Below are 13346 nucleotides of genomic sequence, written 5' to 3' on the forward strand. Positions count from 1 at the left end.
GACACCCCTGCCTTAACATATTGTGCAAAAACACACTTACGTAAACATATCCCCTGTTAGCGCTGCGCTAACGTGTTATTGCTGTGTCTCAGTGATTTTTACTCGTAAGTTTCCAATGACGTCACCACCACCCTTAGACCAATCGGATAAATTAACAATGCGAAAAAACTTCACGCTTCACCTCTCACCCGTGTTCTCTGACCCCTATGACACACAAGATGGCATAATTGGAAACTTATCCATTAGCACAGTGCTAGCGTTAGCATTAGGACGGTGCTAGCATTAGCGTAAAACAGAAAAGGTAAGAGTGAGACCAGTGGAATATATGTGCCGAGGGAGTGACTTTTACCGGTCCGGCCCTGTTAGCGCTGCGCTAGAGTGTTACTGCCGTGTCTCGGTGATTTTTATCAGTATGTTTTTTTTTTTTTTAACAGGCCCCCTTAGCGCAGTGTTAACGTTAATGCTAGCACCGCCGCGCTAGCGTTAAACTCTTTGCGGAGCATTTTTCTTTGTAAATATCTCGTGTTTTAATGTAGGTTTCAATGTGGGACCTTGTACGTACCAAATGGTATTTCCTTTACAAAAGTGCTGGGTGAGGCTTAGAACCAGGTGCGCTCTGTAGGCCGGGAATTACGGTAATAACATTTTGAAAATGGATCTTTAAGCGTGGGAGCCATTTACCCACAGAAAACCAAGATGGCATCTAAAAATTGCCAACTTGTAATTTCATTGAACTTGTGTCGCTGGTCCAATTATGTGAAAATGACCCATAAGCTGTCCACTCCCTGAACGCACACCTTCGCGCATTGGCGCCGATCAGGCCTCTTCCCGGCCCGCCGGGCGGGGAACTCGGTACTCACCGGACCGCCAGGATGCGGACGGGCTGCGAGCGGCACAGGCCGGCCCGGGGAAGGTCGGCGGACGGCGAGGAGGCCGGCCGGCGCGGTTGCGCCCGAGCCCGACGGTGGTTGCGGTCCTGCGGGGAGGAGGCCGAGGTCTGTCCGTTTTCAAGAAGCCGTGTCGATTCCGTCTGCTGGTGCAAGCTCTCCGCCGAAGAATTCATGCCGTTCACCAGAGCCTCTAAATCAACGTCATCCTCTGGACGGCGCAAGATAAAAAACAGATTTGGTGCAGAGAACGCAGATCAATAAATCTGCAACAAAGCCCGAACCCGCAATGGAGAAGACAATGAAAGAATTTCTGTGTGTTCCTTCCAAATAGTTGAGGGATGAAAAAAAAAAAAAAAAAAAAAAAAAAGGATGCAAAAATTCCTGTAAATTGTTGGGACTTTTTCCCACGTCTATTTCCGTTTGTCTATCATTTCATTGTGGCGGCGAAGGGAATCGTTCACCTCCCCACTTTCATTTTCACTCATCCCATAAAAGAAAAGACCAAAACACTCATTTAGCAGGATTATCTTGAGGATAGGCAGCACGGTGGGGGCAACTGGTTAGAGCGTTTGCTTGGCAGTCCTGAGGACCGGGGTTCAAATCCCGGCCTTCCCTGTGTGAAGTCTGCGTGTTCTCCCCGTGCCTCCACTGTGAAAGAAATCATCTAAAAAGAAGAATCCATAAATCACAATGTATGATTTTTTTTTAAATGATTTATTTGTGTGATACAGCTGCAAATAAGTATTTGAACACCTGAGAAAACCGATGTTGATATTCGGTACAGTCGCCTCTGTTTGCAATTCCAGAGGTCAAACGTTTCCTGGAGTTCTTCACCAGGTTTGCGCACACTGCAGGAGGGATTTTGGCCCACTCCTCCGCACGGATCTTCTCTAGATCAGACGGGTTTCCGGGCTGTCGCTGAGAAACACGGAATTTCAGCTGCCTCCAGAGATTTTCTATTGGGTTTAGGTCCGGAGAGTGGCTAGGCCACGCCAGAACCTGGATATGCTTCTTACGGAGCCACTCCTCGGTTCTCCTGGGTGTTTGCTTCGGGTCATTGTCGTGTCGAAAGACCCAACCGCGACCCATCTTCAATGCTCTGACCCAAATCTCACAATACTTGGCCGCGATCATCCTCTCCTTAATCCAGTGCAGTTGTCCTCTCCCATGTGCAGAAAAACACCGCCGAAGCGTGATGCTACCACCCCCATGCTTCACAGTAGGGACGGTGTTCTTGGGATGGAACTCATCATTCGTCTTCCTCCAAACACGGTTTGTGGAATTATTGACCAAAAAGTTCCATTTTGGTCTTATCTGACCACAAAACCTCCTCCCATGACTCCTCTATATCATCCAAAAACATCATCGGCAAACTTTAGACGGGCCTTGACATCTGCCGGTTTCAGCAGGGGAACCTTCCGTGCCGTGCGTGATTTCAAACCATGACGTCTTAGTTTATGATCAACAGTCCTTTCATTTCTCAGTGGCAGAGCTTGCAATATTAGCAGGGTGTTCAAATACTTTTTTTCCCCCTTCACTGTAGCCGGGATATGGACTCCAGCACAGCAGCGACCCCGCTGTGGATAAGCGGCTCGAAAAATAGGCTAATCTTGCTTCTCGCCCCCGTGGCTGAACGTCCAGGATGAAAAGGTGCACGTAGCGACTTGCCCGTAGCACTTTTCAAACTCTCGGCGCTTGAGTTCACCGCAAAGGCATCATAAATTTGTCGGCATCTGCTCGAAATTCACCGGCTGCATTGAACCTTCTGCTTTTAGAGGTCTTAGAAACCAGTAGTCAAAAATTCTTTTTTTTTTTTTTTTGGGGAGGAGAAATCTGTCTTCAAAGCCCTTTGCGAAAACCTCCCGGCACATTTCAACAGGAACGCAGAAGCGTCATGTCTCAAAGTTGGGTGGCGAGCGCTCGTTTTTAATAGCTTCACGCTGTGAAAGTTTGATCTTGCGCCGAGCGAAGCGGCCGCAAACCGTTGCGCTTTCCGAGCGACGGTCCGCGGCGGGGACGCCGATTCGTAGCAGCTCGTTGCAAACAACTCGTGTCGTTCAGGATTTGATCGCAAATCGGGTGCACAGCACGAGATCGCACCACTGGGGGGAGGCAGGAACTACTTGGAAGCTGTCAAACTCTGTGGCGGCAAAGCAAAACTGACATGAGATGACCTGAAATTCTTACAAATATTTCTGAATGCTGTTAATTTTTTGTATTGAGCGGCACGGTAGCTCAGCTGGAAATCCTTGGCCTCACAGTTCTGAGGTCCTGGGTTCAATCCCGGACCCGCCATCTTGCCCATGTTCCCATTCAATCTGTTCACCACTGCTCCCTTAGTATTGATCATATTATGATGACGAGAGCAGCACGGCGGAGCAGCTGTAGAGCTTTGGCCTCACAGTTCTGAGGACAGGGATTCAGATCCCGGCCCCGCCTATGTGGAGTTCTATGTGTTCTCTCCGTGCCTGCGTGGGTTTCCTCCCACATCCGAAAAACATGCAACATTAATTGCCCCTAGGTGCGATTGTTTGTCTCAATGTGCCCTGCGACTGGCCGGCGACCAGTTCAGGGTGAACCGTTGACAGCGAGGATAGGCTCCAGCGACCCTTGTGAGGATAAACGGCTAAGAAAAATGGATGGATGGATGGATATTGTAATGGGTCGACGGGTGGATCCTGTCAAGAACGATTAAGATCATAATGATCACCCCCCTCACCTCGCCCCCCCCCAAAATAAAACTCTCGTGCGGAGGCCTTTCCTCAACCCCGACAAAGCCGCAGTAATGTGGACGCGTTTCCCCTGGAAACGTGTCAGCAGGCAGCCGAATCACAGGTGCCCGCGAATCGCAGGTGGTTAATCCGCGGCCGTTAATAGCAACACGTAAGCCGGGGCGGCTACTTATAGAGCGGCCGGGGGTGGGGGGGGGGGGGCGCGCTGAAGCGATGGAAACGGCGGGAAACGGCGCGTACGAGGCCAAACGTGAGGCGAAGGGAGGATTGCGCAAGACGGACAAACAAGCAGGACAAGCGGCGCTTTTCAACCAGGAGTCTGTGGACCTCTAGTGCTCCTCGGTGTCATTGCAAAAGCGATCATGACATTTATAATAAAAACTAGGATTATTTTACTCATATGTGACCTTTATGATCCCAGGACTTTATCATGAGAGCCTTTTTTTGTTTTGTTACACATGTCCAGAATAGGGGAAGGGGGGGGGGGGGGGGAATCCTTACTGTCCATCCCAAATGCGCAGGGGGGCATCCAGGACTCGAAAAACCATGAGGACCGCAGCAAGTTAGTGAACGTGCGATCAAATAAAAAAAAAAAAAAATCAAGCAGAGACGACATCAAGTACGTAAGTCGAATCTCGCCTCAGGTCCTTCTCAAGGTTCATTCGCGCCGGTCGTGACTCAAACAAGGCAGACGACACGTTTGAGGTTGAACGAGCACCAAGAGAACGGCTCAAGCCCTGACAGAAAGAAGAGCCGCCGACGGATCCAGGATTTGCCGGTCCTAATCGGTCGCGTGATCATAATCACCTCTGCGTGTCGCGATACGGCAAACAAAGGCGTGCGACGTTCGTGCGCACGTGAGCGACAAACCTTGCGCAAGCCGACAAGACGAGCGACAAGAGACCAGTTCTGCCCGGCCTTCCTTCATAAGCGAGCAAACACGCAGCTGTCACGACACGCCCGCCCGGCCTTAAATTATTACAGCCAATCATTTGATCCTCTTAAAACATCGAAGCAGCTCAAGCAGCGGGGAGCACACAAAGCAGAACTGCCGACGGTCGCAATTTGCGACGACGACGCAGTTGTTCGACTGAAACGTATTTCGGGAGCGAGCCACGTGGCCCGTGGCCCTCGTTAAACCGGATACGTCGGAACCGGATCCAAACTCGGGATAGTCCCGAGGCTTTCTGTCGTGATGGGTCGACCTTTTTGTCCGACCAAGATGGGATGTTGCGAGGGAAGACGTGAGGGCAGTCGGTGTTAAGATGGAAAAAAGTGACCCCCCCGCTGCGGTGGGGACTCCTAAACGGGACAAACCGAACGGAAAAGATGAAGATACGTGGAGACAATTCTGGACACGAAACACATTTTAGCCGATTGCCGGTCAGGCCACATCAGTCTTTTCTCCCGTTTGGCATGATCTTACTGGCAAAGCAACATTTTGGCGCCATCATTCTATCCAGAGTTACACATTTTGATCAAAAGCATTGCTGTAGAAAACAAACAAACAAACAATGAACAATGTAGTACACGAAGACGAGCGAGAGGAAGCACAATCGCCGAACTCGTGTCGAGGTCACAAAGAACAAACTCCAGCTCCTCGCTCGGAGTTTCCCCAGAAATAAAACTCGACTCTTCTGGAACTTCTCATCAAACGGCAGCGGCCCGAGACGGGCGGCGCTTATCTGCCGGGAGTCGGCCTCCGATCAAAAAGTCCCTCAGAGGTTAAAAGGGCAACGATTGGTGGGGCTGCGTTCGGCACTTTTTTCCTCCCTTTAAGAACGTTGTCATTGGTGAAATTGGGGATAAAACAAAACAAAAAAATCCTCCACTGTTCTGGGCAATTCATATGCAGTACTATCCAAAGGAGAAAACTAGTTACAGTACGTCTGAGAGGATCTGCATAGAATTCCGCCGATTAGGAAACGGAACAAAGCCGAAACAAGACCATTGCGGCGCCGGCAGATGCGCACGGCTCCGTGTTCGTCCTCATCTTTTATTCGGCTGGTGGCCAACCGAAAAGACGGTTTAACCACGCTGGCTTAGAAAAAGGAACGTCGTCAAGAGGTATCAAACGCGCGGAGAACATCCATTGACCCAGGGCACACAAGTGGAGCGAGCGGGGCGGGAAATTCCGGCCCAGCCGAGGGGCTTCCGTTCGAAAAACGCCGGAGACGCAGAGCGGGTCCAAAATGGAAAGCAGCGTACGGAGCGGTGACGACGCGCGCGCGCACACACACACACACACACACACACACACACACACACACACACACACGAAGGCGGCCCGGGGGGGGGGGGGCAAATGGAAATGTGTCAAAGTTGACGTAAATCACACTGCACCACATTATCAACGAGGGAGCGGCGTGCAACACATATTGCGGTATGAATCAACAGGCAAATCATATGCTGTACTGCGTGATTTTCATTAGTATATTATTCTTAAATGTTTATATATATATATATAGGGGCGGCACGGTGGATCAGCTGGTAAAGCGTTGGCCTCGCAGTTCTGAGGAACCCGGGTTTGATCCCGGGCCCCGCCTGCGTGGCTTTTGTCCCACATCCCGAAAATTAACTGGACACTCTAAATTGCCCCTCGCTGTGGTTGTGAGTGCGAATGGTCGTAGGTCTGTATGTGCCCTGCGATTGGCTGGCGACCAGTTCAGGATGTACCCCACCTCTTGCCCGTTGACAGCTGGGATAGGCTCCGGCACTCCCCGCGACCCTTGTGAGGATAAGCGGCTAAGATGGGTCGACGGGTGGATCCTGTCAAGAACGATTAAGATCATAATGATCAGCTTGACAGTTGACAGCTGGGATAGGCGCCGGCGCTCCTCGTGAGAATAAGCGGCAAAGAAAATTGATGGATGGATGTTTATGTATAGAGATGGACATATATTTCGATATCCATTGAATTGAATTTAATCAATACACATGGATCTCGCGCATGACCTAAGATGTGATACAATCTGCTACAAAGTGACAAATTTGGAATGAACGCACATTTTCCAAATGCTGCCCAACGGTGTCTTATGTCACAGCAAAGACATACATGAAAATTGCTTGTATTTTATTTTTTCAAAACGTAAAATTTTACTGATTGCTTATGCCACAAGTCTTCATAACTTGGGGGTGGGGGGGGCAAGAACCGTAACGGGACTGCCGGGTCAAGACGGCGGCCGTGGAGCACGTGACGCCAAGGCTCCATCGAGCGTTCTGTACGATATCGACGCTGTGGGGGTGACAAAGTTTACGGGAGGTCAAATGAAATTCACCGGAAGGAAAGAGTGCGCGCCTCTGCGACAGAAATTTCACCCAAAAAGCAAACAGCCCGAACTTTTATTGACCGTCATGCTCGTCCGAACTTCATAAAAAGTAAAAGCGTGTCCACGTTGACCTCTAACAGGATTTGATTCCGTTTAGCGGCTGGAAAGCATTTTGGGAGTCCTCGCCGCGATGAGTGCAAAATATACAAATTTACTCTCAAAGCGCAAAATTGCGAGCAGCAGACGTGACGCTGCCGCAACGGCTGGTGCGACTCCAAAGCGTCACTCGGCTCACTTTTGTCCTCCAAAGAAATGAATCAATGACTGTGACTGCTCTTGGATCATATTTAAAATCGGCAACTTCCTCACTCCGCCGTTACGCTCCCGTAATCTGGGAGGAATGCGGGCGACTGCGACATGTTGCGCTTTTCCCTACGAGGACAAAACAGGAAGAACCGGGGCCGGGAGTTGTGAGTACGTAATTAATATACATTGGCATGTACTGTATATATCGCGCAATTGTTGTCGCTAAAACCAAGACCAGGCTAATTTATTATTATTTTTTTTTTTTTTGGTAATGCTTTTGAACCATCATTGTCTTAAAAGGGTCGACAACAATATGATATGCCTTTGAATTAATTTTCTAATGAATACTGATTTTCGGACGACTATACGACCAAATGAACTAAATTAGACTTTAATGGTCTAATCCAGAGGACCTACTGTTTATTTTATTTACATACCACACAAATGTAGCTCATTTTTCATGAAAAAATATTTGGAAAAATTCTCAACACAACAGAAATGAAATAAATTAGCGCCAAAGTGCGCGTTTTCCTTGTAATCCGAATGCCTCCGACGTCCGTTTCAAACCGAGGCTGCGATGAAGTTGCTTCCGTGCGACGTCGCGCCAAGACAAGACCAGTAAAGAAAATCATACACGCTGGAAGTGGGATCTCGAGGAGAATTATGAATTATGGAATGCTCTGTGGAAGAGATAAGAAGTGAAGAGGAGGAATTTTCTTCATCTTCCCGTGTTTGAAAAACATCCCGTGCGGGTTGTAATTCAACCGGATGCGTTCGAACCGGAATCGTCAGGCCTTCAACACGCGTGTGACGACGTTCGTTGGATAAATAAATAAAGTCAAGGCCGTTCATCTGCTTCCCGTCTTCTCCTGGGTCGCCCCGGTCCAGCCAAATCGGCGAAAAAAAAAAATGACAATGAAATTTCTGCTCCATTTATTTCCCATGCCGTGGGCCGAGCGTTCTCATTCGGCGGCTGAATCCTCGCAGATCGACGACCCCCCCCCCCCCCCCCCCGCCGCGCCAATATTGTGCTTAAATCTCATGCTCCGATTGTCCTGGACCAACCCTGTGTGCCACAATTAGGTAGAGCGCGCAATTATAATGGCACGCTGTGTCCGGCGGGATCCCCCTTTGAACTGCTCAAGTGTTTAAAGCGGAAGAGGAGCAAATACTAGAAAACAAGCGGACCGGCGGCACAGCCGACCCATCCGGGCCACAGCGCCTTTGGTGACCTTTGGGCCCGCAAATAGCGGTACCGCTTTCTGTGACCCCACAAGTTGCACATTCAGCATTCAATTAAATCCAAAAAAATGTTGTCAAATATTTTAAGATAGTGATTACAATAAGTATAGTCATTTTTGTTTAAATTCACAGATACAGCGTACACACAGATCTTTTCATATCTGAATATTAACAGTAAAGATACTTTACTGTAGATAAGATGATCATTTCAATGTACATTAATAGCCCATTGAAAATGTACAGTACCGTAATTTCCGGCCTACAAGCCGCGACTATTTTAACACATTTTTAACCCTGCGGTTTATGCGGCGATGCGGCTGAATTGTGCATTTTTTTTTCCTAACAGCCGCAAGGGGCCACTCGAGCCGAAAAGGTAAGAATGAGACTGGTGGAATATATGTGCCGAGGAAGTGAGTTTTACCGGCCTTGTTAGCGCTGTCCTAGCGTGTTATTGGTGTGTCTCGGTGATATTTACCGGTAAGTTTTATTTTAAGTGGCCCTGTTAGCGTTAGTGCTAGCGCAACGCTAGCGTTAAAATCTTTCTGTGTACCGTCCTTGTAAATATCTCATGTTTCAATGTGGGCACTTGCGGCTTTTACACGGCTGCGGCGTATCTACGTACCAAATGGTATTTCCTTTACAAATGTACTCGGCGAGGCTTATAACCGAGTGCGCTCTCTAGGCCGGGAATTACGGTACTCAATTTTTGCCACAATGTAAACAATAAAAACGCAAACGCAACATACCTTGATGGCTTGGCGAATTGTGGTTGGTTGATGGTTGGAAGGCCGGCCCAATCAGATTTGCTTGTCTGTGATTGGTGGATCGATCTCGATTCTCCTGCTGATCGAGACAAAATTAGAGGGCAAAAAGAAAAAGTCAGACCTCAAAGAATTGCCACGGCCTTGCACAGCAGCCACAGTTAAAATATTGCAAAATTACAAAATGAGGTATTGTATATGAAAGTATTAGAATGATAAAAAGATTGTGCTGGAGTAATAGTACAAATAAGAAGAAATCTGCAGTTACAAAAATGAAGTTGTACTATTCAGTCATGGAAATAATTTTCAAAATTAGGACTTCATTGGTATGAAGTCATACAAATTGGTACAACCACCCCACGAAGAAAAAAAAAAAAATCTGCAACTACATTTTCTCTTTTATATTTTTGCGATTTTGCTATTATGGCTAGCTTAACACCCCCCCCCCACCACATAGTCTTTTTTTCTCCCTGAATTGCAGTAAAGCTTCATGTAAAAAAAAAAAAAAAATGGAGGTCAAGAAAACAAAAGCAGCAATGGGTACTCCCCAAAAAGTTTGGATCTTGACAAATTCGAAAGTAAATTACAAGCATTTCCAACCCTGCCTCTCATCTCAGATATTGCACGGAAACATGCAATTCACGACTGATATGCAGTACACACAGTACAACAAAGCAAACGTTTCATTTGGATTAATATCCCATACTTACGAGTAACCCCGCACAAGCCCTCCAACGAGCGTATTTAGCGTGCGGACAAAGCCTAAGGAGAGGAGCGCCAGAAGGTCCCGGGAGCCAAGACTGATGACGGCAGATCCCGTCACGCTCGCGCAAGTGCTCGTCTTATTCTGCCTAAACCAAACTTTTCTTCAAGGCAACGGCCCGTGACACTATTGAGCCCTCCGGGTTGTTCGTGTCTCGTCTTTACAATGCAAAGTCAGTCCGCCTGCTTCTGGTAAGGTGCCACTGGAACTAGAAAGTCCAGTACAGTACAGTACAGTATATCCTAATTCAAACAACCGGGCTCCTTTGACCTTTGCGCAGTGCCTGTGGCATGCATTTCACACAAAGTACAAGATCCAGTTGCTGGCACAAGGACTTTGCAAGTCAACCTTTTTGGATCGACGATGTTCGGTTACTCCCTTGTGGTGGACTTCACATCACATTTACCGAAACGTTCAATTGACAGTTGTTGTTGTAGCCAAGTACGACGGTCGTTATTCCGTATCAAGGTCCAGAAAGCGAGCCACACCGGCCGGGGCGCTCCAAAGGTGTTCAACAGTTGAAGAGATGAAGCGTATTGTGGGGGGGGGGGCGACGTCAGACAATGGGCATTTATCGGCGATGCTGATATTGATGATGATGTTGAGGTTGTGACACCAGCCCGAACGGCGTTGCGATAGCGTCGATCTCACGGGCCACGGGAGTTGTCTTTTGGATTCGCCCGCTGGAGGCGGGTAGCCGCCCGACACGATGTTGGGTTTGTAGCCGGCGATCCCGTCGGCTACGGCAAGTTTGATGGCTCGCCGAGAGGGCACGCCTGGAGTAAGTACTCTGCATCGACGGACAGCCGGTGAATGGACTGCTCCATCGATGGCTCGATATCTCGGACGGTTTTGCGCAACGCTCTGGGGCAAGTACGAACGGTCAACCGTTGAATTGACTAGTAAAACTACCAAATGGGAGGCCCCAAGTCCTAACTGTATACATTTTAAAAAAAAAAAAAAACTGTAAACTGTATGGACTGAACAGTTTTGCAGTTCTCCCCCCCACTGTAGCGCATCGGTAGACGTGCGGCGCTAAACCACTCGGTTCGCTTCCGTCGTCTTGGGTAGCGTCTCCGGCTCTGCGGCGGGCCTCCCCTGTGGCCCGTGAAGCCAACGCATCCACAGCTGAAGGTTTTGGACGCCCCACCGTGGTGCTCGTGGTCCCAATGGTTAAGAATCACCGGTATAAAGGGAGCGCTGATGGAAAATCAGGACTCCCAATACGGGATATAATCATTATTCATACGCTCCTAGCCGGCGAGCATTGTGTCTGGGATGCCATGAAAGTCACGTTGTCAGTCGGTATGGACGTTTCACAAAATAGCATTGACTGACTATATTATCAAAAGATTGCTGTTGTTTTTCTTCATTACTGATTTATGGGAAACTCTCTGACACTGCATCCGACCTCCGAGCACTTCAAATCTGCTGTCTCGCTGTCCACTGTTGACCATTAAGTAGCGCACTTCATTTTGCTTCCATTTCTTCAAGATAAGACAAAGTTGAAAAAGAATGACCCCACTTCACCGACTTTCAAGAAATCTACATTGATTTATTTTTTTTTTTAAATCCTTGTGATGTGTCTGTTAAAATATGATTCTATAGCTTCTTTTCCCCGCATTTCACTGTTTGCATATTTGAACTCGAGCCATACAGTCACTTGAAGCAAGATGGACATTCCCCCAATTAAAATTTGCACACTTCAACAAGTGTTCACCCGCTATAACCCCTCGAAGCCCTCCAAGTGCTGCAGGATCAAGAGGGAGTCCGGGGAGGACAAAGTACATGAAAACTTCAGAAACGCCCGGCAGAGGAAAAGAGCAAACCCTCTCGGCCCATCCGGACCTTTCAGGGTGTGGACTGAACTGCAACGGCGATCTCGCCACGCACGACCATTAGCGATACAAGAAGTCACGGTCGTCTTCAGCCCAACCGTATCCAATCATTTGTCTCAAGTTTAAGCTCCGTTGCTCGGACTGAAAGTGGAATTTGCTGTCGTAATGAGACTGGCATCATTGTGATGTAAAACGATAATGAAGTCAACAGAGTGCCTGCAGGTCCGGCTACCAGACTGTGACTGATGCCTTGCGCGCTCATCCAAGCGGCCCAACGACAACGGCTGCCTTGGTGGGACGGTAGAGCACAAATTGTAAGAGCGTGTGCATTCGGGTCAAGGTTCAACGCCACTGAGCAAAACTAGAGGGCCTTTCATATCTTGAATGGTGTTCCATCTGGAAGTAAATCCAAACAAACAATCTACCGCTTTTCCGGGTCGGGTCGCGGGGGAAGTAGCTTCGGCAGGGATACCCAGACTTCCCTTTCCCCAGCCACTTCTTCCAGCTCTTCCGGAGGGGATCCCGAGGCGTTCCCAAGCCAGCCGAGAGACAGTCTCTCCGGCGTGTCCTGGGTCGTCCTCGGAGTCTCTTTCCGGCGGGATGTGCCCGGAACACCTCACCTGGGAGGCGTCCGAATCAGAAGCCCCAGCCACCTCATCACCGTCGAACAAACATTTTGAAAAATACCTTCTGATCTCTTTTGTGGTTCCTGCTGGGCTGCAGCAAAAAGGTCCACCTAAGCTCATGCCTGTTAGTACCCTAATTCTCGGCCTCCAGAGCGCACCTGGTTATAAATCTCGGTACACAGAAAGAGTTTAACACTAGTGTGGCACTAGCGTTAGCGTCGAACGCTCTCTGTGTACCGAGGCTTTTATCTAGGTGCGCTAACGCTAGCGCCGCATCACCGCATAAACCGCAGGGTTGAAAGCGTGTGAAAAAAGTCGCGGCTTTTAGGCCGGAAGTTACGATACCGTACGAACTGACGGTATGTGTAGTTTTGCCAAAAGATGACTCACGCTCAAGAAAAGCAGATCAGTCTCGACACAAAATCCCGAGACCGTGACGAGCACATTTACTCAGGGATCAAGTCAAAAATGGAAATGATCAGAAAGTTTATTGGGCATTTTATAGACGCTTTGCTGCTTGTTCAAGTTCATCCGTCAACTTTTTAAAAAGTTTAGTCCAAGTGTGCGAACACCGGTTCCATGGTTGACGCTTTCTTTCTGGTGGGTATTGCTTTTCCTGCTGCATTTCCATAAAATCTATTTTGTTTGGGTTCAAAAGTTGAAACAATCATCCCCTGAGCGAAGCTCGAGAGAACCGAGAAGAATCCGCCTGGAAATTTACCTGATAGTTGGGATGATGCAGGAAATAATCGGGACATCCGGCCACGGCCATCCTTCGGCTTGTTCCGTATAATCTACTTGTTCCGATGAGTCCCAGTGGGAAGATGGACCTGCAGAACAACAAAAAAATAAATAAATAAAGGTGAGTAAAAATTAATTAGCAAAATAACAAGAAAGAAGGAAATCCTATGTATTAAAT

The 13346-nt window shown here is 48.4% G+C and overlaps 1 protein-coding gene across 7 annotated transcripts in view; it reads right to left on the bottom strand.

Annotated features, from left to right (window-relative positions):
- LOC133500552 (growth factor receptor-bound protein 10-like) overlaps positions 1 to 13346 on the bottom strand; it is a 63553-nt gene that overhangs the window by 35806 nt on the left and 14401 nt on the right. For 5 of the 7 annotated variants that reach the window (XM_061819358.1, XM_061819361.1, XM_061819364.1 and 2 more), the window contains 3 exons: positions 13149 to 13257; positions 9186 to 9282; positions 861 to 1098 (listed from right to left, as the gene is read on the bottom strand). In XM_061819358.1, coding sequence (XP_061675342.1) covers positions 861 to 1098; positions 9186 to 9282; positions 13149 to 13257 — 444 coding nt within the window. The remainder of the gene's footprint in view (positions 1 to 860; positions 1099 to 9185; positions 9283 to 13148; positions 13258 to 13346) is intronic. The other 2 variants (XM_061819359.1, XM_061819365.1) reach the window with 1 other exon arrangement.

The sequence above is a fragment of the Syngnathoides biaculeatus genome, chromosome 5 (genome assembly GCF_019802595.1).
Source record: "Syngnathoides biaculeatus isolate LvHL_M chromosome 5, ASM1980259v1, whole genome shotgun sequence".
NCBI lineage: Eukaryota > Metazoa > Chordata > Actinopteri > Syngnathiformes > Syngnathidae > Syngnathoides > Syngnathoides biaculeatus.